The sequence below is a fragment of the Spinacia oleracea genome, chromosome 4, assembly GCF_020520425.1.
Source record: "Spinacia oleracea cultivar Varoflay chromosome 4, BTI_SOV_V1, whole genome shotgun sequence".
In the NCBI taxonomy this organism is placed as follows: domain Eukaryota; kingdom Viridiplantae; phylum Streptophyta; class Magnoliopsida; order Caryophyllales; family Amaranthaceae; genus Spinacia; species Spinacia oleracea.
This window is the reverse complement of record NC_079490.1, coordinates 52393114-52415683: the sequence shown is the minus strand read 5'-3', so window position 1 is coordinate 52415683 and position 22570 is coordinate 52393114. Positions and strand designations below refer to the sequence as shown.

The 22570-nt window shown below is 36.1% G+C and overlaps 1 protein-coding gene across 1 annotated transcript; it reads right to left on the bottom strand.

Annotated features, from left to right (window-relative positions):
* Positions 1-19707: 19707 nt before the first annotated feature.
* On the bottom strand, positions 19708-21434 carry LOC110791132 (AT-hook motif nuclear-localized protein 19-like). The gene has a single exon (XM_021995889.2). It carries the CDS (start codon positions 20995-20997, stop codon positions 20080-20082), a length of 918 nt encoding a protein of 305 aa, XP_021851581.2. The 5' UTR covers positions 20998-21434; the 3' UTR covers positions 19708-20079.
* Positions 21435-22570: the final 1136 nt, after the last annotated feature.

Below are 22570 nucleotides of genomic sequence, written 5' to 3'. Positions count from 1 at the left end.
TGATTTATTTACAATTGTCCAATGCTCTAAGGAAAAAAAAAAACTTTCCTTACTAGATTTTAACTTATGCGATACACGGATTCTATTAAATTGTTAAGTTAAAATAAAACTCATATATTTACCAATTGCTATATTTTATATATTAGATTAGATTAGTGTTTGATTTTGGATTGAATTTCATTTTAAATTTATTTTTTAATTATTAGAGTGTTTGATTTTGGATGGAGTTTTATATATGTAGTATTAGTAATTAATTAATAAAAAATATCTATGTGGCACCTGATTATTTATATATATACGTGGCAGTCGAATTTTTTAGTTAATAAATAATTTCGAAATCTTATTTTTCATTCGTCAAAACCATTAGATTTTCTACGTGGCGCTCTAATGTTGGGTTAGTGTTTGATTTAACATTGAATTTTATTTTAGATTAGTGTTTGATTTTGGATCGAGTTTTATTTTAGATTTATTTTTTAACACAAATTCTTATATGAGACTGTCCTCACCATCAACTGACGGTGAGACCAGTTCACACTTGCGAATTTAGGTATGTTACTTCTATAGTTTAGACATGTTACTTTTTTTTTATAATTTTAGAGGAGGTACTTTTTTTAGGTTAGGTATGTTACTTCTATAGTTTATACATGTGACTTTTTTTATACGGAGTAGTTTTAGGAGCGATACCTTCTTAGTTTAGGTATGTGCAAACTTTTGTATAAGGCGGTCTTTCCTGTAAGACCGCCTTGTTGTCACCAAGCTGCCACATATGAGCTGAGTCAGCGTTTTTGAAGGAAATAATGCCCTTGGTCCAAGTATGCATTCTATGTTAAGTCTAATAAATGCGGTTCAGTATTAATTAACAAGTTAATAATTCAGTGAGATCAAGTGAGCTGAATGCCTAGCTAGAGGCCGCTTCAGTTCAAGTGGAATTAATGATATTAATCCACAGCTTACTCTTGACTGAACCCGTAGGGTCACACAAATAGTACGTAAACGGATCAAGTATTTAATGGCATTAAATACTCCATCTATGAATATTCGGAACCGACGGATCTTGGTTTCAGTGGGAGCTAAGATCGTCACAGGCAAGAAATGAATACTCCGGAAACGATGATATTGCCGGAAACGGAAATATGGATCGTATCGGAAATATAAATATTATCCAAGTCGTAGATGTTGCCGGAAACGGAAACATGGTACGTATCGGAAAATATTATCGGAAATGGAAATATTGCCAGAATCGGAAATATTAAATATTGTTCGTATCAGAAATGAATTCCGGAATCGGAAAATTTAATCGGAAGCGCATCGTACGAATAAGCATCGGACGAGGCCTGCCGGACGAGGCCCAGCACGAAGCCAGGCCATCGCCCAGCAAGCCAAGCGCGCCGCACAAACAGCCACGCCAGGGCCAGCGCAAGGCCAGGCCCAGCAGGCTGCGCAGCGCGCACAGCGCGCACAGCACGCGCAGCGCGCAGCGCGCGCCGGCGCTGTGTGGGCTGCTGCTCGCGCGCACGCATGGGGCCCATCGTGGCAGCCGTGCGTGTGTGTGCAAGTGTTTGTGTTCGTGCACGTTTCCTAAAACATGTAGAGTTCGGTTAATGATTAAATTCCTAATTCTTTTTGATAAATTAATTAAATTAGAGTTCTTGTAGGATTCTAGGTTTAATTAATTTGTATCTGAATAGGATTTCGATTCCCTTTCCATACCCCTATAAATATGAGGCTAGGGCTCACAATTTATAACAAGTTTCAAAGTATTCAAAAGTGAGTTTTTGAGAGAAAAATTCAGCCACACATCTTGCTCAAAAGTGCCGAAAATTCTAGTACTTTAAGGGCGATTCTAGTTGGTCAATCTTAAGGCGGATCCGGACGTGCTGTGGACTATCTCCGGAGGGACGACACTTGGAGTCCTAAAGACTTGTTCTTGTTCGGTTCGGGCGCAGCTAGGGAGGGCACGCAACAAAGAGTATGCATCTAAATTATGCTATATGATTATGTGTAAATAATATGTTGTCCTGGGTTAATGGTTGATTCCGCATGATCTATGTAATGTCATATGTATCATAACCTAACAGTGGTATCACGAGCCCCTTATTATTTTCATAATCTAAATTGCATGAACATGGTTAAATATTACAAATTTGCAAGAATTAAAAGGGGTGATTAATTTTCGTAATTGTTAATTAATTGCAAATTGCGTTTATTTAATTATACGTACGCAGTTTTTCGGCAGTTTCTTCGTTACTCATCCGAATTGAGTGATTTTTGTGTCAATTCCGCATGTAAAAGGCATTCTACTTAGACATCAGTGACAACACCAGTATGGATTTAATGGGTCAACCGAACCCAGAATTCTCAAATTCGAAGCCTAACTATGACTTTTCGAAGGTTTTAGTTTTTCGAATGCAAAATTTCGTAAATTTAAGATGTTAAATTAAATATTTGCGATTCTTGTTGATAAATCTTGAATTTTTGATTGACCTACTGCATATGTTTAACAAGTTTGAATGCCTAGTCTTGTTAATTATGCAATCTAATTTGTAATTATGATTAATTTGTTGAAAATTAGAATAATTTAGAATTAATTTGATTTTCATAATTAATTGTAATTTAATTAGAAACCTATGATTAAAAACCACCATAAAAATTGTAAATTTATGATAAATTTTAAATTTTTATGACCTAGACTTGAATCCATAACAATCGGAAATCAATTGGATAATAAATTTTCGATTTTTCGCCCTAAAATTATGAAATTAATATTATTTATTAATTTGTCATTAATTTTAAATATAAATTTTAAATTTTTATGCGATTCGTTCATAAAACTTGCACGCACGAAGCAATGGACGCTTCGTGTTACCCTTAAGGGGTGTTGTATAATGCGGGCATGCGACGACGAGCAAGGGAGCTCGTCGCCCGTGCGGCACGAATGCAATGAGCAAGGGCGTAGTGCACGAGCACAAGGCAGCAGCCCTGCCTTGTGTCGTGTGCCACGAGCAATGGACGAATGGGCATGGGCGAAAGGCGAGCCAAGGCAGTCGCGTGTGGGCAGCAAGCGAGCTGCGCCACAATGCGCGCTGCCTCGCACAAGAGCGCGCAGCCTCGCGCGCAGCGAGCGCAAGCTCGCGTGCCACGAGCGCTGCGCCTAGCATTGCTCGACAGCTAGCGATGTCGCCCGCCCAGCGAGCGATGTCGCGCGCCCAGCGAGCGATGGCTCGCGCGCCCAGCGAGCGATGTCGCGCGCGCACTGCGAGCGATAGCTCGCGTGCGATGAACGCTGGCGCGCGCAGCGAGCACCAATGCGTGCGGAGGCTTGCGATGGGGATGCAGCAGCTATGCGACGAGCGCATGGGCTGCGCGCACATGGCCAGCAATGGCTGTGTGCGTGCGGCCCATGGGCGTGCAACGCGTAGGGTGTTTGCGTTACGATTAAAGATCGTTTTGAATGTTTAATTTGAAAATTTCAGTTCACGTAATTTTAATTAATTTTAAAATTAATAATTTAAATTATTTTCTTGGATTTTAATTTTGAATATTGTAATTATAATAAATTTTATTTAGTCTAATTATTTTACTAAAATTAAAATCATGAATTAATTTAAATACGACTGAAATTAAATTAAATTTTTGGATTCAATTATAAATTTATATGAGCTTTAAATTTTAATTAAATTTGTATGTTTCCGGTTAGACTAGAAATACATTTTTATGTTTAAAATTAGTAAAGCATATAAATTTATTGGTTTAAGTGGGAGCGTTTTTTAGTCATAAACTCTTGATTAGGTCTACAAATCCTTAAGGTTAAAACAACTTGATTAGAATTAATAAGGACTGGATAATTGGTAGATTATTGGTGCCCTTGATTAATTGCTGCAAATGTTTACGTGATGCATAATGTGTTTTACTAACCAGCTATGTGGGCCATTCATGATAATGAATGGGTGAATGGTATATATTGTATATGTACTGTTTTGCAGGTTATGAAGTGACTAGTATGGCCCAAATAGGATAGAAAATATGGTCTGCGTACCATTAATTTGAATGTAATTGGTCTAAAGTACCAAAGTTGTTTTTCAATTCAAATATGGTCTGCGAACCATCAAATAGTTGTAATTAGTTATAGCTTATCCTATTTGAAGAAAATGGTGCCTCCCACGGAGATTTTCAAGACGGACTTTGAAGTCAAAGCTTCAAGATGAAGTCGGGCCATACTAGATCACAAATATCTTATGCATGTTTTAAGTTATTTATTGCTTTTAAATATGTCTTAAAATGCATGAGATCAAAAGCTTGATTATGTTGCATGATTAAGGATTTTAGTTCACTTAAAATCTAACCAACATAGTAAGAGCCTTAAGTTCCAAACTTAAAAATTGAGTTAAAAGGTGCCATGCCAAAATATACACTTGCTTGGATATCCTTTACATCAATCTAGTAATAGTTTTCGCTCAGCGAGGTGTTACTTATTGGTCCTAAAGGGGCAAGGTACACAAATAATTGTGAGTACATGTTAGTTTTGGTGAAACTCAACGATATAAGTAAGGAGTCCTTTTATGTCGTGGCAAATTCGATAGGTTTACCTAATAAGTTCTTAGACGTACCTATCAACCAAGAATAGTTTCTAGACTATTAGCAAAAGGCTTTTGCTTACCTAAGATGTTCTAGGATTAAGTCGACAAACTGTGCTTAGTTCTTCAATGATTTTAGGATCTTGGAATCATTTTATTCACACCTGCCGGAACACATAATTTGAATAAAATGCTTAATAAACATTGAATTATGCATGTATGCTAGAATTTAAGTTTATTAAGAGAAACTGTGAATGGTTATTTATTTGTTTATTCTTTTCAATTGTAGTTTTTAATATGGCAAACAACAATTCATTCAACATTCGATCAATTCTCGAAAAGGAGAAGTTGAACGGGAAAAACTTCCTTGACTGGCAAAGGAACTTGCAAATAGTTCTTATGCAGGAAGAAAAGGAGTATGTCCTAGATGAGGCGATGCCCGAAGCTGCAGGCGACGGGGTCACTCAGGCAGCCCTCAATCGTTGGATTGATGCCAACAAGGATGTGAAATGTCTAATGCTCGCCACCATGAGTGCGGATCTGCAGAAAACGTTCATCAACTCAGATGCTTTCACAATCATCAGTGAGTTGAAGAACATGTTCCAAGATCTGGCTCGAGTCGAAAGATTCGAGACTCATAGGCAAATTCTTGAGACCAAGCTTAAGAAAGGCGAGCCCGTAAGTCCACATGTTCTCAAAATGATTGGACTCATTGAGAATATGAGTCGGCTGGATCAGCAATTTTCTCAGGAAATGGCTATAGACACCATCCTCCATTCTCTTCATAGCGGGTATGATCAGTTCAAACTGAACTACAGTATGAATAGTCTGGACAAAACGCTCACTGAGCTTCACGGTATGCTGAAGACCGCTGAAAAGACGCTCAAAAGTGATAAGCAGGATGTGCTTATGGTGCGTGGGGGCAAGTTCAAGAAATCTGGAAAGAAGAGGAATGCTAAGAAAGGTGGCAACAAGGCCAGCCCAACTAAGCAAACTGGCGCCAAATCTGCAAAGAGGAAGGTCAGTCAACCCACTTCTGAATCCGAATGCTTCTACTGCAAGAAGAAGGGGCATTGGAAGAGAGATTGCTTGAAGCTAAAGGAAGATCAGAAGAACGGAACAGTCGTTCCATCTTCAGGTATTTTCGTTATAGACTGTATACTTGCTAATTCAACTTCTTGGGTATTAGATACAGGTTGTGGCTCACACTTATGTTCCAATCCACAGGGACTAAGAAAAAGTAGAAAGTTAAGCAAGGGTAAAGTCGACCTACGAGTGGGAAATGGAGCACGGATTGCTGCATTAGCCGTAGGAACTTACTATTTGTCGTTGCCCTCCGGGCTAGTTTTGGAACTGGAAGAATGTTTCCATGTTCCAAGTCTTACTAAAAACATCATTTCAGTTTCTTGCTTAGATGCTAAGGGATTTTCCTTTTTAATAAAAGACAATAGTTGTTCGTTTTATTTTAAAGAGATGTTTTATGGATCTGCTAGATTAGTCAATGGACTTTATTTATTAGATCACGACAAACAAGTATATAACATAAATACCAAAAAGGCCAAAAAGGATGATTCAGATCTCACCTATCTGTGGCATTGTAGATTAGGCCATATAAACTTGAAACGCTTAGAAAGACTTCAAAGGGAAGGAATTCTAGAACCATTTGACTTAGAGGATTATGGTAAATGAGAATCATGTTTACTTGGCAAAATGACAAAGCAACCTTTCTCTAAAGTTGGAGAAAGAGCAAATGAACTATTGGGTTTAATCCATACAGATGTATGTGGACCAATGAGTACAAATGCTAGAGGTGGTTTCAGCTACTTTATCACTTTCACTGATGACTTCAGTAGGTATGGTTATGTCTACCTAATGAAGCATAAGTCTGAATCCTTTGACAAATTCAAGGAATTTCAGAGTGAAGTAGAGAATCAATTAGGCAAGAAGATTAAGGCACTGCGGTCTGATAGAGGCGGTGAATATCTGAGCTATGAATTTGATGACCATCTGAAAGAATGTGGAATTCTATCAGAATTGACTCCTCCTGGAACACCACAATGGAACGGTGTGTCGGAAAGGAGGAACAGAACCTTGCTAGACATGGTCAGGTCAATGATGGGTCAGGCCGAACTTCCATTAGAATTTTGGGGACATGCACTAAATACAGCTGCACTCACTATAAATAGAGCTCCGTCTAAAGCTGTCGAAAAGACTCCATACGAATTATGGTTTGGAAAGCCTCCAAATGTGTCTTTTCTTAAGATTTGGGGATGTGAAGTATACGTCAAACGATTAATTTCAGACAAACTTCATCCAAAATCTGACAAATGTATCCTTGTGGGCTATCCAAAGGAAACAAAGGGGTATTACTTCTACAATACATCTGAGAACAAAGTGTTTGTTGCTCGAGATGGTGTCTTTTTGGAGAAGGATCACATTTCCAAAATGACAAGTTGGAGAAAAATAGACCTCGAAGAAATTCGAGTCGAACAACAAACTCTAGAGAATGCTCAAGATGACATTCAGGATGAAACTCAGAGATCTTTAGAAGAATCTGGTGAGAATCATGGTCAATCTAGAAATGTTACCCCGCGTAGATCGCAAAGATATAGATCTCAACCGGAAAGGTACTTAGGTATTTTGACGAACGAGAGCTATGACGTTCTATTACTTGAAAGTGATGAACCTGCGACTTACAAACAAGCTATGACGAGCCCTAGCTCCAAGCAGTGGCAAGAAGCCATGCAATCTGAATTAGACTCCATGTCTGAAAACCAAGTATGGGATTTGGTCGATTTGCCAGATGGCTACCAAGCCATTGGAAGCAAATGGGTTTTCAAACTGAAAAAGGACAAGGATGGGAAACTTGAAGTTTTCAAAGCTAGATTGGTCGCAAAAGGTTACAGGCAAGTCCACGGTGTGGATTACGATGAAACCTTTTCACCAGTTGCAATGCTAAAGTCTATTCGAATAATGTTAGCAATCGCTGCATATTACGATTACGAAATATGGCAGATGGATGTCAAAACTGCTTTCTTAAACGACGTTTTAACAGAAACTGTGTTTATGACACAGCCTGAAGGTTTTGAGGATCCAAAGAATGCTAAAAAGGTATGCAAGCTAAAGAAGTCAATCTACGGATTGAAGCAGGCATCCAGGAGCTGGAATATACGTTTTGATGAAGCAGTCAGTGACTTTGGTTTCATCAAGAACGCGGACGAATCTTGTGTATACAAGAAGGTCAGTGGGAGCAAAATTGCTTTCCTAGTATTATATGTCGACGACATATTGCTTATCGGAAATGACATTCCTATGTTGAACTCTGTCAAGATTTGGCTTGGGAAATGTTTTTCGATGAAGGATCTAGGAGAAGCACAGTACATATTGGGCATCAAGATTTATAGAGATAGATCTAAAAAGATGATTGGACTTAGTCAAAGCACTTATATCAATAAGGTGCTTGATAGGTTCAAGATGGCGGACTCCAAGCGAGGCTACCTACCCATGTCTCATGGAATAACTCTAAGCAAGACTCAGTGCCCAAAAACACTTGATGAGCGTAGACGAATGAATGGGATTCCATATGCATCATTGATTGGTTCAATAATGTATGCTATGATATGTACACGCCCGGATGTTGCGTACGCACTCAGTGCTACGAGCAGATACCAGTCAGACCCAGGAGAGGCGCATTGGACTGCTGCCAAGAATATTCTGAAGTACCTGAAAAGGCACAAAGATGACTTCCTGGTCTATGGTGGAGATGATGAATTAATTGTTAAAGGCTATACGGACGCAAGTTTCCAAACCGACAAAGATGATTTTAGATCACAGTCTGGGTTTGTCTTCTGCCTCAACGGAGGAGCAGTAAGCTGGAAAAGTGCTAAGCAAAGCACCATTGCGGATTCTACAACTGAAGCGGAGTACATTGCTGCACATGAAGCAGCAAAGGAAGCTATATGGCTAAGGAAGTTCATAGGAGAACTTGGTGTAGTCCCCTCCATTAAAGGACCAATAGCCCTATATTGTGATAATAACGGAGCTATTGCACAGGCAAAAGAGCCTAGACACCACCAGAGAGTCAAGCATGTACTTCGTAGATTTCACCTTCTACGAGAGTTCGTTGAAAGAAAAGAAGTCGAGATAAGCAAAATTGGAACTGATGACAACATATCAGATCCATTAACTAAACCTCTGCCGCAGGCGAAGCACAACTCGCACACTGCAGCTATGGGAATCAAGCATATTGGAGAATGGCTTTGATGTCTCTGTTTAATGTTTTAAAGTTTTAGAGTTTAAATCTTTGTAAAACATTATTGGTTAATCATTCACAATAAATGAAAAGAATTCATTTTTCCATTTAATTTGTGGTTTATTAAATGATGAGTCCTTTCAATTTGACGATATATTCAAGATAGACTGTCAGGACCAGTCCTGTGACTAAGAAATGTCTATCAAGTGAACTTGAATGTCAAAGGTTGAAAATGGTCCCTAATCGGAGTTTTCTATAAAATTGGACGCATAGAAAACGTTAGACGATTAGAATGCAAGATGACTAGTAGTTCTGTTTCTTGAACTATGTGGACATGGCAATGTCATAATCATTTGCATAGATACTTACTTTGGGAAGACTAGTATCGGACAAGACCTATGAAACTTTACTGTAAGAGATGAAAGTCTGTCATAAGTAAATTTCATTAAATTATTAGACACTAAATCCTCAATACCTGAGTGATTTGAGATTACTTGTTTGAGAACTGGTTGCTTTGACGTTGACCAACCGTCGCACCGTAAAAGGAGGCTATAAAGGCAACGCTCAGGTAATCACCTATCAAACGAAGTCTAATCTCAAGATCGCAAGATTGGGATTGTCCTCCCATAAATCGGGATGAGATGCTTAAAAGTTGTACAAGGCCACTCGGAGAGCTAGAAACTGTGAAATGCATGGCCGTGCTCGGATGAATCATAGGCTATGATTATCTGTTTATTTGATCAGTTGAACTCTGAAACCGAGGAACACCTCTGGACGTAATAAGGATGACAACTCTTACCTTATGTTCAAGAGCAAGCATCGAGCGACAAAGGAATTAGGAAATGCACACTTGTCCCTAAGGACAAGTGGGAGACTGAAGGAAATAATGCCCTTGGTCCAAGTATGCATTCTATGTTAAGTCTAATAAATGCGGTTCAGTATTAATTAACAAGTTAATAATTCAGTGAGATCAAGTGAGCTGAATGCCTAGCTAGAGGCCGCTTCAGTTCAAGTGGAATTAATGATATTAATCCACAGCTTACTCTTGACTGAACCCGTAGGGTCACACAAATAGTACGTAAACGGATCAAGTATTTAATGGCATTAAATACTCCATCTATGAATATTCGGAACCGACGGATCTTGGTTTCAGTGGGAGCTAAGATCGTCACAGGCAAGAAATGAATACTCCGGAAACGATGATATTGCCGGAAACGGAAATATGGATCGTATCGGAAATATAAATATTATCCAAGTCGTAGATGTTGCCGGAAACGGAAACATGGTACGTATCGGAAAATATTATCGGAAATGGAAATATTGCCAGAATCGGAAATATTAAATATTGTTCGTATCAGAAATGAATTCCGGAATCGGAAAATTTAATCGGAAGCGCATCGTACGAATAAGCATCGGACGAGGCCTGCCGGACGAGGCCCAGCACGAAGCCAGGCCATCGCCCAGCAAGCCAAGCGCGCCGCACAAACAGCCAAGCCAGGCCCAGCGCAAGGCCAGGCCCAGCAGGCTGCGCAGCGCGCACAGCACGCGCAACGCGCAGCGCGCGCGGGCGCTGTGTGGGCTGCTGCTCGCGCGCATGCATGGGGCCCATCGTGGCAGCCGTGCGTGTGTGTGCAAGTGTTTGTGTTCGTGCACGTTTCCTAAAACATGCAGAGTTCGGTTAATGATTAAATTCCTAATTGTATTTGATAAATTAATTAAATTAGAGTTCTTGTAGGATTCTAGGTTTAATTAATTTGTATCTGAATAGGATTTCGATTCCCTTTCCATACCCCTATAAATATGAGGCTAGGGCTCACAATTTATAACAAGTTTCAAAGTATTCAAAAGTGAGTTTTTGAGAGAAAAATTCAGCCACACATCTTGCTCAAAAGTGCCGAAAATTCTAGTACCTTAAGGGCGATTCTAGTTGGTCAATCTTAAGGCGGATCCGGACGTGCTATGGACTATCTACGGAGGGACGACACTTGGAGTCCTAAAGACTTGTTCTTGTTCGGTTCGGGCGCAGCTAGGGAGGGCACGCAACAAAGAGTATGCATCTAAATTATGCTATATGATTATGTGTAAATAATATGTTGTCCTGGGTTAATGGTTGTTTCCGCATGATCTATGTAATGTCATATGTATCATAACCTAACAGTTTTATCTCCCAAAAAATATATATACATATTTTGCATTTCTTTTTCATTTTTATTTTCATAACCCTAATTCTCTCTCCTCCAAATTTCTCTGACCCCCTCTCTCTCCTCCAAATTTCTCTGACCCCCTCTCTCTCCTCCAAACCTCTCGGGCAACGCCGGTGATAACCTGGTTCCAATCTTCTAATCGTGTAGCAATTCGTAGGAGCAAACTACAAATTTCGGCTGACGGAGGAGGCCAGTATCTGGAGAATCGAGGTCGACGGCGGAGGATACCGGCGACGCGGTTAGGGCGGAGGTGAGAATTGTTCACTCGGCCTCCATCTGACTCCTTCATTTCTCCTTCATTCTTCATTTAGTTAGGGTTTTGATTTTCCTTTTATTGTTTAGTTTTGTTGATTTTGCAGATTAATTTGCCGGAAAGATGAGAATGTGGTGGCCGACGAGCAGCGGCGAAGGGAGAAAGGAGATCGTGCGATGTTCAGGAAGAGGAGAGGAAAGACCGAGGAGGTTGCGCGATGAGTCGTCGTGGCTGCTGCTGCTCCTCGTCGGACAACCTAGTTAGGAAATTGCATGAGGAAGATGAGGTGTTCCTTATGAGGTGATTCTTTATCTTTCACATGTTGATTTGTTGATTTAGATTTGATGATTTAGATTTGATTTTGTTTTGTTTCGATTGAATTGATTAGGTTTTTCTAATCTCCTCTTTTGATTTAGGTTTTTTTGATTTTTGAATTACTGGCAGGAGGAGGCGGATTTGCCGCTGGTTGTTGTTGGTGGTGGTTGCCGCTGCCGCAATTAGAGGAAGGAGAAGTAGCGCCTGATGCTGAAGTTGCTCAGTCATGCGGTGGTTGCGAGGCGAACGAAGCGAAGCTGCTAACCTCGCTAGAGTTTTGTAGCTGGAAGGAAGCGTTACTTGTTGGTCGATTATGCTGTTGTTGGTGTTTTAATTTCGATTTAGTTAAGAATTGTAATGTTTTAGTTATGGTTTTTCTGTATTTAGTTAAGAAATAAATGGTTTAGTTGGTTTTCTTAAGTGAATAATTGTTTAGTTAAAATTCATATGAGTTTAGTCAACATTTTCGGAGGTTTAGTTAATATATTTTGTGTTCCATTTGTCTGAGTTTTAGTCGTGGTTTAAGAAGTTTTAGTTAAGAATTATTTTGTTTTAGTTATGAATATTGTCGTTTTAGTTAAAGTTAAGTTTATTTTAGTTGAGAATATAATTTTGTTTTAACTAATAATCACTTTTTAGGTTTTTTGAGTTATAGTTAAGATTTCTTTAGTGTTAGTTACGATTTTCTAGGAATTGGTTAAGATTTTTTGAGTTTTATTTACCTCTTTTGAGTTTTAGACAACGAATTTCATGGTTTTAGTTAAGATGCACACTTTTAAACATGCAATGAAACTAATTAGTTAAGTAATGGAATCAATTAGTTAAACATTGAAATCAAGTAGTTAAGCAATATAACCAATTAGTTAAGCTATGAAAACACTAAGTTTACAGATATAAAGAAAGTACTGTTAAGCCTGAAATTGAATTAGTTAAGCAATGAAACCAATTAGTTAAGCATTGCAACCAATTAGTTAAACAATGAAACCAATTAGTTAAGCAATGAAACCAATTAGTTAAGCATTGCAACCAATTAGTTAAGCATTGAAACCAATTAGTTAAGCAATTAAACCAATTAGTTAAGCAATGAAACCAATTAGTTAAGCATTGCAACCAATTAGTTAAGCAATGAAACCAATTAGTTAAGCATTGAAACCAATTAGTTAAGGTTTGTCGAACTTTATCTCTCTCCTTCATTCACTTTGGTTTGAGATTTTCAGCTTTTCAAAGACGTGTTCACCTAATGTTCTTTTCCAGTAATTCACCGAATCCATTTGTTTTCAGATTTGATTTTGGTTTCGAATTTGTTTTCTGGTTTGATTTTGGTTTGTGGCGTCGAATGCGGCGATTTTGGTTTGTGGCGTCGAATGCGGCGTTTTGTCGATAATTTGGACGATCTCAGTTTTTTTGTAGATCGAACCGAGTTTGTGCTTTGGATGCGATGTTAGAGGATGTTGAGCGGTCGATGGTGGAGATGGTAGTAGGCAGTAGATGTTTGAGGAGAGAGAACTGGAGGAGCTGTTGTAATTTCCAGTGACTGCAATCGTGAAGTAACATGCTTTGGTGGCTGCAATGTTTCTTCAGTGTGGCCTGGTGGTCTTGCAGTGGCTTCGCTATCCCTGCTGGTGGTTGCGACTCGATGGAACATCAGCTGGTGCAAGGGTTGCCTGAGCTTGTGGTTTGATTGATGATGTTGGTGTTATGTTTTGTTGTTGGATTGAGATTGCTATTCAACAACAAACAAGAGTTTAAGAATAATTTGTATTTTTTTAAAAGTGTAATTATTAATGGATTTGATGTATTTAGTAATGATTAAATTGCTTATAGTTAATAATATTTTCATTCTAGTTATATTTCTGATGTATATAGTAATTATTAAATTTCTAATAGTTAATACTTGTAATGTTTTTGTTTTAGTTATATTTCTGATATATATTTAGTTATGAAATTTTAGTTTTAGTAACATTTTTTTTGCATTGAAGTCATCTTTTGTTTTAGTTTTTCTTATGTTATATTTAGTTAAAAATAACTTTGATTTAGTTAAGATTACAATTGTTTTAGTTAACATTACAATTATTTTAGTTAAGAATAATTTTTAGTTCAAAATTAATTGTTTTAGCTAAGAATACATTTTTGATGTTTAGTTATAATTTTTTGAGTTTTAGTTAAGGTTTTTAGAATTTTAGTTATGATTTTTTAAGTTTTAGTTGTGATTCATTTATGACGTTTGGTTATAATTTCTTGAGTTTTAGTTAAGGTTTTATGAATTTTAGTTATGGTATTTTGAGTTTAAGTTACGTATTTCCGAGTTTCAAACAACGAATTTCAGAGCTTTAATTAAGATTCAGAAATGAAACCAATTAATTAAGATATGGAACCAATTAGTTAATAAATGGAACCAATTAGTTAAGCAATAAAACTAATTAGTTAAACACTGAAACTAATAAGTTTACAAGTATAAGGAAAATATTTGTTGAGCGTGGAATTCAATTAGTTATGCATTGGAACTAATTAGTTAAATAATGAAAGCAATTAGTTAAACATTGGGACCAGTTACTTAAGCAATAAAACTAATAAGTTTACAAATATAAAGAAATTTTTGTTAAGCCTGAAATTTAATTAGTTAAGTAATTGAACCAATTAGTTAAGCAATGAAACCAATTAGTTAAGCACTGAAACCAAGTAGTTAATCAATATAACCAATTAGTTAAGCAGTAAAACCATTTAGTTAACCACTGGAACCAATTAGTTAAGCATTAAAACCAACTAATTAAGCATTGAAAGCAATAAGTTTACAGATATAAAGTATTTGTTAAGCCCGACGTTCAATTAGTTAAGCAATGGAACAAATTAGTTAAACAATGGAACGATTTAGTTAAAGCAATGGAACCAATTAGTTAAGCAATTGAACCAGTTAGTTAAGTCTGAAATTCAATTAGCTAAGCAATGAAACCAATTAGTCAAACAATAGAACCAGTTAGTTAAGCAACGAAACGACTTAGGTAAAGCAATGGAATCAATTAGTTAAGCCTGAAATTCATTTAGTTAAGCAATAAAACCAATTAGTTAAGCCTGCAATTCAATTAGTTAAACATAAAATTCAATTAGTTAAACAATGAAAACAATTAGTTAAGACTGAAATCCAATTAGTTAAGAATGAAATTTCATTAGTTAAGCCTGAAATTCAATTAGTTAAGCAATGAAACCAATTAGTTAAACAATGGAACGAATTAGTTAAAGCAATAAAACCAATTAATTAAGTAATGAAATCAATTAATTAAGCATGAAATTCAATTAGTTAAGCATTGAAACTAATTAGTTAAGCACGTGAACTAATTAGTTAAGCAATACATAATTCAGAGATTTTTGTATAAATTAATTATGATAAAATATTTATGCTTCTAAAAACAATTTCAAAACTAAAAAATTACTTAAATGCAAAAAATGTAACTAAAAATCATTTCATAACTAAATATAAGAAAATTATAACTAATTCCATACAATCTTTTACTAAAACCATTAATAACTCAATAGAATTAAAACACCAACAAGTAGTCAATTCCTCCTTCTAAAACCAACCAAGATTAAAAAAAAAATTATCTGGAACATGATGTTCCCGTCGGTGAGATGGTGTTGATCCGAAAAGCTCCGATTCTCCTTCCTATCTCGCTTTTTCCCGGCGGATTGTTCCTTGAGGCAAGCTTCCACCACAACGGTCATTTCACTGAAACCGCGCACCTCCAACAACTCCCTGTCATTTCACAAAACCCAACGTCTTCCTAGCAGCACCAGCCACATCCCCACCACCGTCACCGCCCCCTCTTCTCATGCAATCAAACATCTAAAACATCAACCAAATTAATCAAAAACCTAAATTGCAAATTCAAAAAAATCAAAGGAAAAAAACCGAAAACCTAAAACCTCAAACGGAATCCATGGTCGAGGCTGAGACAGTCGGAATCCATGGTGGTGCATCTTGCAACGGCGGCGAGAGGACAGATCGGAGAAGGAGAAGAGAGAATGAAGGTGGCTATGGTTTTGGAGGGGACGGCGAGAGTGTTGGAGGAGAGAGAGAGCGGGGCAGAGGGGTTAGGTTTGGTGTTGCAGAAGGTTAGGATTTTGTGTGGTAGAGAGAAGGATGAGAGGAGAGCGTTTGCAAAAAATGAGAGGAGAGTGAAAAAATTTCAACTTATATCGCGCGTGAGGCCACGCGCGCGTGGTTTCACACCCGGTTTTTTCTTCACGCGCCTGTAAGGCGGTCCTACCGAAAAGTTGTTGTTTAGGTATGTTACTTCTATAGTTTAGACATGTTACTTTTTTTAAAAATAATTTTAGAGGAAGTACTTTTTTTTAGTTTAGGTATGTTACTTCTATAGTTTATACATGTTACTTTTTTTATACAAAGTAGTTTTAGGGGAGATACCTTCTTATTTTAGGTATGTTACTTCTATAGTTTAGACATGTTACTTTCTTTTTTTAATAATTTTAGAGGAGGTATATTTTTTAGTTTGGGTATGTTACTTCTATAGTTTAGACATGTTACCTTTTTTTTATATAATTTTAGATGAGGTAATTTTTTAGTTTAGGTATGTTAATTCTATAGTTTAGACATGTTACTTTTTTTTATACGGAATAGTTTTAGGGGAGGTGCATTTTTAGTTTAGGTATGTTACTTCTATATAGTGGCGGACCCAGGATTTTGGGTCAGGGGTGGCACAAAAGTAGACAAGTACTTCGGAGTTATAAAATATATTACTCCGTGCAAAAAAAATAGTTGTTGTAGGTTTTGGAATAGAGTAGAGTTATGAAAAGTGGGTAACTTGTAGCTACAAAACGAATATATTTTTCACGGTGTTGTGTATCGATATATAGATGGAGATTGCGCAAAGTTCAAATTGCTTGAGAAGTTTTTTTAAGTATATCACTATAATTTTTAAAAAATCTAAATATAAGAATCAAAACAACGTTTTTTAGGGGAAAAAATTTTTAAAAAAGAAGAGGCTGACAAATAAAATGTGCGTGCAAATGGATGAGAAACAAAAATGAGCCTTTAAGGAATTCAATTTGTTTTTTATAAAGATCTCACTATAAGTTTAAAAAAAATATAAGAATCAAACGACATTCTTTATTATCATAGAATAGTAATTGATAGATTTTATTTTGTTATGGTCGGAGTGAATTTTTTTTAAAGTATAGTCCAACTGAATATAAAGATGAGAAAAAAATTCTTTAACTTATCTAGAAATTTAAGAAGCTAAAAAAATTAAAATACAAACAATGAATTTTTTAGGAAAAACGTTTAAAAGAAAGAGGAAAATAAAAAAGGGGAAGAAGGCTGCCTTGAAGGGATTCGAAGCCAGATCCCTCAAAACCAAGAGGCTCTAACTATTATTTGGTTAGCTAACCACTACAACAAGACTAGTTTCTATGTCCTATGTGGGAGGTAATTGTATATAGAGTGTAATTTTTATTGCTTATATTGAATTTAAGTTTTTTTTTTTCCGGGGGTGGCACGTGCCTCCCTTGGCCCCAACATGGGTCCGCCATTGCTTCTATAGTTTAGACATGTTACATTTTTTTTATATAATTTTAGAGGAGGTACTTTTTTAGTTTAGGTATGTTACTTCTATAGTTTAGATCTGTTACTTTTTTTTATAGTTTCAGGGGAGGTACGCTATTGGTTTCGTGCTCGTCACACCATCAAGTTGATGGTGTGACTGGTCTCACAGGAGACGCGCTGATTTTTTAATAAGAGTGTTTAATTTTGGATGGAGTCGTATATATTAGTAATTAATTTATTAAAATAATTATGTGGCACCTAATCATTTATCTACGTGACACTTGATTTTTTAAATTCAAAAATAAATTAGAAATCTTATTTTTTTCATTGGCCGAAACCCTTAGATTTCATATGTAGCGCTTTAATAATTCAGCAAATATGCTTCCTTTATATCTCTACTAGTCTTAATTATATGCACGTGATGCGTGCGAGATTATATATTATCTCTATTCTATAATACGATAGTACTACGTATCCCTCTTACTTCGCATCACCTCCAATGTGCCCTTATTAGAAAATAAACTTTCTCTATCTGATTTGTATATTTTGATTATGAACGACTCGAGGGACAGCTACCATCGAAATTAAAACAGCGAGATTAAATGTGATCAACCAATATATAAAAAAATGAACCATGTAGAATTTTTACGTTCTTTTTGTTTGACAACCGAATACGAAGTGCAATATTAGAAGCTCTTAAAATATCAAATGGGGATTGTAAAATAAAATTGTGTAAAATCATGCACGAAGCTTTAATTTTTCGAATATTTGTATTCCGACCTTTTTCAGTTTAAATTTGACCGATAGATTATATGTATATTTTGTATAATATTCTCTATATCATATTTAGCCATATATATTATTGGACGATATTCCTTGATTGATGAGAATGACATAAGTCAACATATATACAAACTAAAACTACGTAATCATAGACTATAACTTAGGTAACAGCTAATCACCTATCTAATTACATGAGATACGGAAGGATTACAAATCCTCACATATTTACATTAATGGTTACATTAATGGGGTATTTTCATTAATAGTTATGCTTAAATAACATAGAGGGTATTTCTTTCTTTTCGAGGGTAGCCATCCCTCGAGTCGTTCATAATCAAAATATACAAATCAGAGAGAGAAAGTTTATTTTCTAATAAGGGCGCATTAGAGGTGATACGAAATAAGAGGGATGCGTAGTACTATTGTATTATAGAATAAAGATAATATGTAATCTCGCACGCATAGCGTACATATAAGACTAGTACATATATATTAGATTAGATTCAGCCCAGATTTTTGGGTTTAGATTGAATTTTGTTTTATTCATTTTGTTTTCAATTTTTTAATATTATTTTATTTTATGGAGTACCTATCAATAAAATAAGCTATATACACCCAAAAATCAATAAAATATTTAATGTACATTTTGCTCAAAAAAATATGACTTATATTTAAAATTTTCGAACCCTTAACACAAATTTACTAGTATCGCCACTGTTAGGTATATATATGAGTGTAGGCCGATAAATCTTGAAAAAGGACGGACCATATCATGATTTTTTTTTATCATCCACCAAATCCTAAAATATTGATATGTGAAACTCTAGTTTTTAATCTAATGATCTGAACATTGTACGGAGTAGTAAAGTATGTTAGATGAGTTTAAAACATAGGAGTACAAATTTACGGTCAAATATGTAAGAAAGGAATCAAATTGGACCGAAATCTCAAACAATAGTCAATAAGAAAATACAAATAAAGTACTACGCGATTTTGGATTCTCTAGAGTTTTAAAATAACTCTACAATGTAGAGTTTGAGCAATATCAACCATATAAGAATAAACTTATTATTTGCTCAAAACAAACAATTAGCTAACACAGAATCAAACGAGCTGAAAACATTGACAGTTTTTATACATTCAGTTGAATAGAAAAAGATAATGATAATAACAAAGTGAGTTAGGTTTGTCATGTATATTAAAATCAAGATTAACATATTATTTTGAGATATTTATGGAGTAGAAAAAAGATGGTGGATGATGCAAATCTAATATTTAATTATGATTTTTGTTATTTTATTAAGGTAATCTTTAAGTCATATGATATGATGGAGTAAATAAAGAAGGGAAAGAACAATGTCAGCAAATTATTATAGAAGTACTAAAAAAATACTTAAAAAAAATATAAAATTATGTACGAAGTAATAAAATCAGAAAAATGTTCATTTTACCAAAAAAAAAAAAAAAATAATACAAATTAATTATCAAATACTCCACTCCGTAATTAACATTACCTAGATAGCAAGGGAGTCATGAAATTAAGTGCATATGGATTAATTAATGATTTATACGAAATTCTCAGATTTTCAGGAAATATTCAAAACACAAAAAATAATGAGAAAGACAAGAAGACAAGCATTTAAGAATTTTGAGCACTCCCATGCTAATATTGCTTCGATCTATGAAGGATTCTTACCAGTAACACTTTATTAATATTTTCAAATTATTAATCAAATCAAAAGAAGCTAAACGTTATGAGAGTTTTGATGCATACAAAAAGGAAAACAAATTAAATTAAAAAACACGGAGAGACATATTTTTAAAAATTATTTTGTGAGATAACATGTAATTAAAAGCTGAACCCTAGTCTAGGATTTAGAGAAACATTTTAATTTACAGAAATAAAAAAACCCACCATAATCATCATCATTCATCACCACTTAACAAGAGAGCATAATGAACCCTTTCCCTTTTTTCATGTCTAAAAACCCTCTTTATCATTCCTTCGTCTCTATCTTTCTCTCACTACAAATTAACACCAAATCATACAAATAGTGCATCATATCATTGAGATGACTAATTTACCTGAGAATTAACCAATACATCTATGTCTTGAAGGTGATCATTAATTGTAGACCTTTTTAAAAAGGAGGAGGGCGACCGCCATGATTCCATCCATAAGCTTCATGATTAAGTTGTCCTCCACCGCTTCCACCACCACTTGCTCCCCCGCCGTTTGGCAGTAAGTTAGGAGGTAAATTGTACATTCCTAGGGCAGAAGATGGATCTCCTCCCATACCATGTTGTTGTTGTTGTTGTTGTTGTTGTGGTTGTTGGTGTTGTCCTGGTGGGGATCCTGATGCGCCAGCTGTAAGTTGTCCGGGTTGTTCGTCTTCTTGCTCCTCTAACGGGAGTCGCTCGTAGGTGGCGTTGGAGAACGTGGCGGCGATAACCATGACAGGTCCGGAAGCAATAAGTGGCCCCACGACACTACCACCTACTACTTGGCCCTGGCCGCCGGCTAAGTAGACGGTAAGGCCAGTGGAGCCAGGCGGAGCGGGCCCAGGGAGAAAAGCTCCCGTTAGAGACAAGATCTCAAAACGACCATGTAGGGCAACTACTGTCGCCCCGGCTGGCCCCGCCGAGGGCTGGCGGATGGTAACGCCAGTGACAGCGCCTGCGGCGGAGAGTACGCAGACACCTCGCTGACGTCGGCGGGCAAAGTTAGCAATACTCTCAGCAACATCAGCTCCACCCGCCACCTCCATAACATGCGAACGGAGTGCGTTAGGACTATCACGAGTAACAAAAATAGGCGGCTTAGGCTTGTTCTTAGACCCGGGAGGACGACCACGAGGACGTCTATTAGGCGCTTCCACCGCCCCTTCCCTCGGCTCATCACTATTCTCTCTATCATCCTCTTCTGCCTGATGATCATGATGAAGGTGGTGATGATCAACTCCCATTGAAATCCCTAGATCTGGTTTGCCCTTCATCCCAGATGAACTTGACTCCATACCTTGTAACCCGACTTGACCTGTCCACCACGGATTCGCCATCTTTCTTCTATCTATCACAAAATTATTCAATCAATCAAAAACCCGGCCTCACCCAACTTTCCTTCCAATACTCAATCACTTTTCAACTAGATCTTCCTCGAATCAACCTAAACAAACTAAGCTACCTACTCAAAACAAAAACAACAACTTGAGCTTACATTAAATCATCAAAAACACAACTTCATCATTATCATCAATAACTTCCTCTCTCTTTCTTTCTTTATTGTTCTTCTACCACCCCTTTAAATATATATAAATAAATATATCATAGGATCAGTTGCAAAGTCTTCCTGCTTATCAGGTGGTAGAGCAAGTTTACTTTGGCGTTTCTTTTCTTTTCTTTTTTCTCACCCTCTCTCTCTTTTTTTTTTTTGGTAATAACCTAAAATATTTGTGTTGGTTTTAGAAATAGGAGCAGCAAGAAGAATGCTTGTTATGTCAAGGTTATGGGAAACCTTGAGGTGAAGGCAATAAAACAATCATCTATTATTTTTTTAATTTCTAAATTTTCTGACTTTTTTTCGTACTATGTTTTCCAGCTAAGTAAAAAGAAATTAGGGTTTTTTTTTGTTTTTCTCTCGGAGGAGGGAGAAAAAAAAAAAGGAGAATGGACCAAAATTTTGAGAATAGGGTCGCGTGCGGGTGAGGAAGTGGTGCGCACGTCGTTTTCTCTCACCCCGACATCTCAACGGAAGGGGGAAATTAAAAATACAAAATAAAAGCCTAATTTTTGTAATAAAAGCAGATCGAATTTTATGTTGGATTTAAGAATATATAGTACTCCGTATTAATATTATTATATGATTTTATTTAAATTTGATGTTGGGTAATGATTGATTGGTTAATTTTTACTCCCTCCCTTTCTTTTTGTTTGTTACGTACTTCCTCCGTTTCAGAAAGTTCTTTACGCTTTGGAAAATGTGTCTAAAGTATAAAAACTTTGACCGTGAATTCTCACCATTATATACATCAAAACGTTATATGTAAGATCTTGTTAGATTGGTATCGGGATGCATTTTCAGAATATCAAATTTTTATAATTTTTTCACATACGAAATTAGATATATTAGTAGTTAAATATTGCATTGAAGTTCGTGCAAATAGTAACTGTAAAGATCTTTTTGAAACGGAGGTAGTATTCCTTTTATGGTGTTTCACAATGTTTGTTACGTGTGAGAATCTTTCCTTTTATAAACTTATTATACTATTATTTTTTGTGCCATCTTTTAATTTTAATTGGTCCAATTTTTTCAACTCATTAAATTTCTTTACAATTTTCCAAGTATATTAAGTTATCAATCTTCGTGCTTTTCCATTATTGGTTCATTTTGATAAACAAAACAATCTTATTGGTTGTTGTAATGATTAGTGGATTGAGGTTTTACTTGGGTTTATTTTTTTAATAAAAAAGTAAAAGAATCTTTATTATACGTTAATAAACGTGCAAAAGTCCAAACGTAACAAACAAAAAGAAACGGAGAGAGTAGTATTTTGTAAATTAGGGTGTGCTAGATCATAGTTATATTATTTCCTTGGGATCAAGACATGGATTTAAATTTTATTATAGAATTTT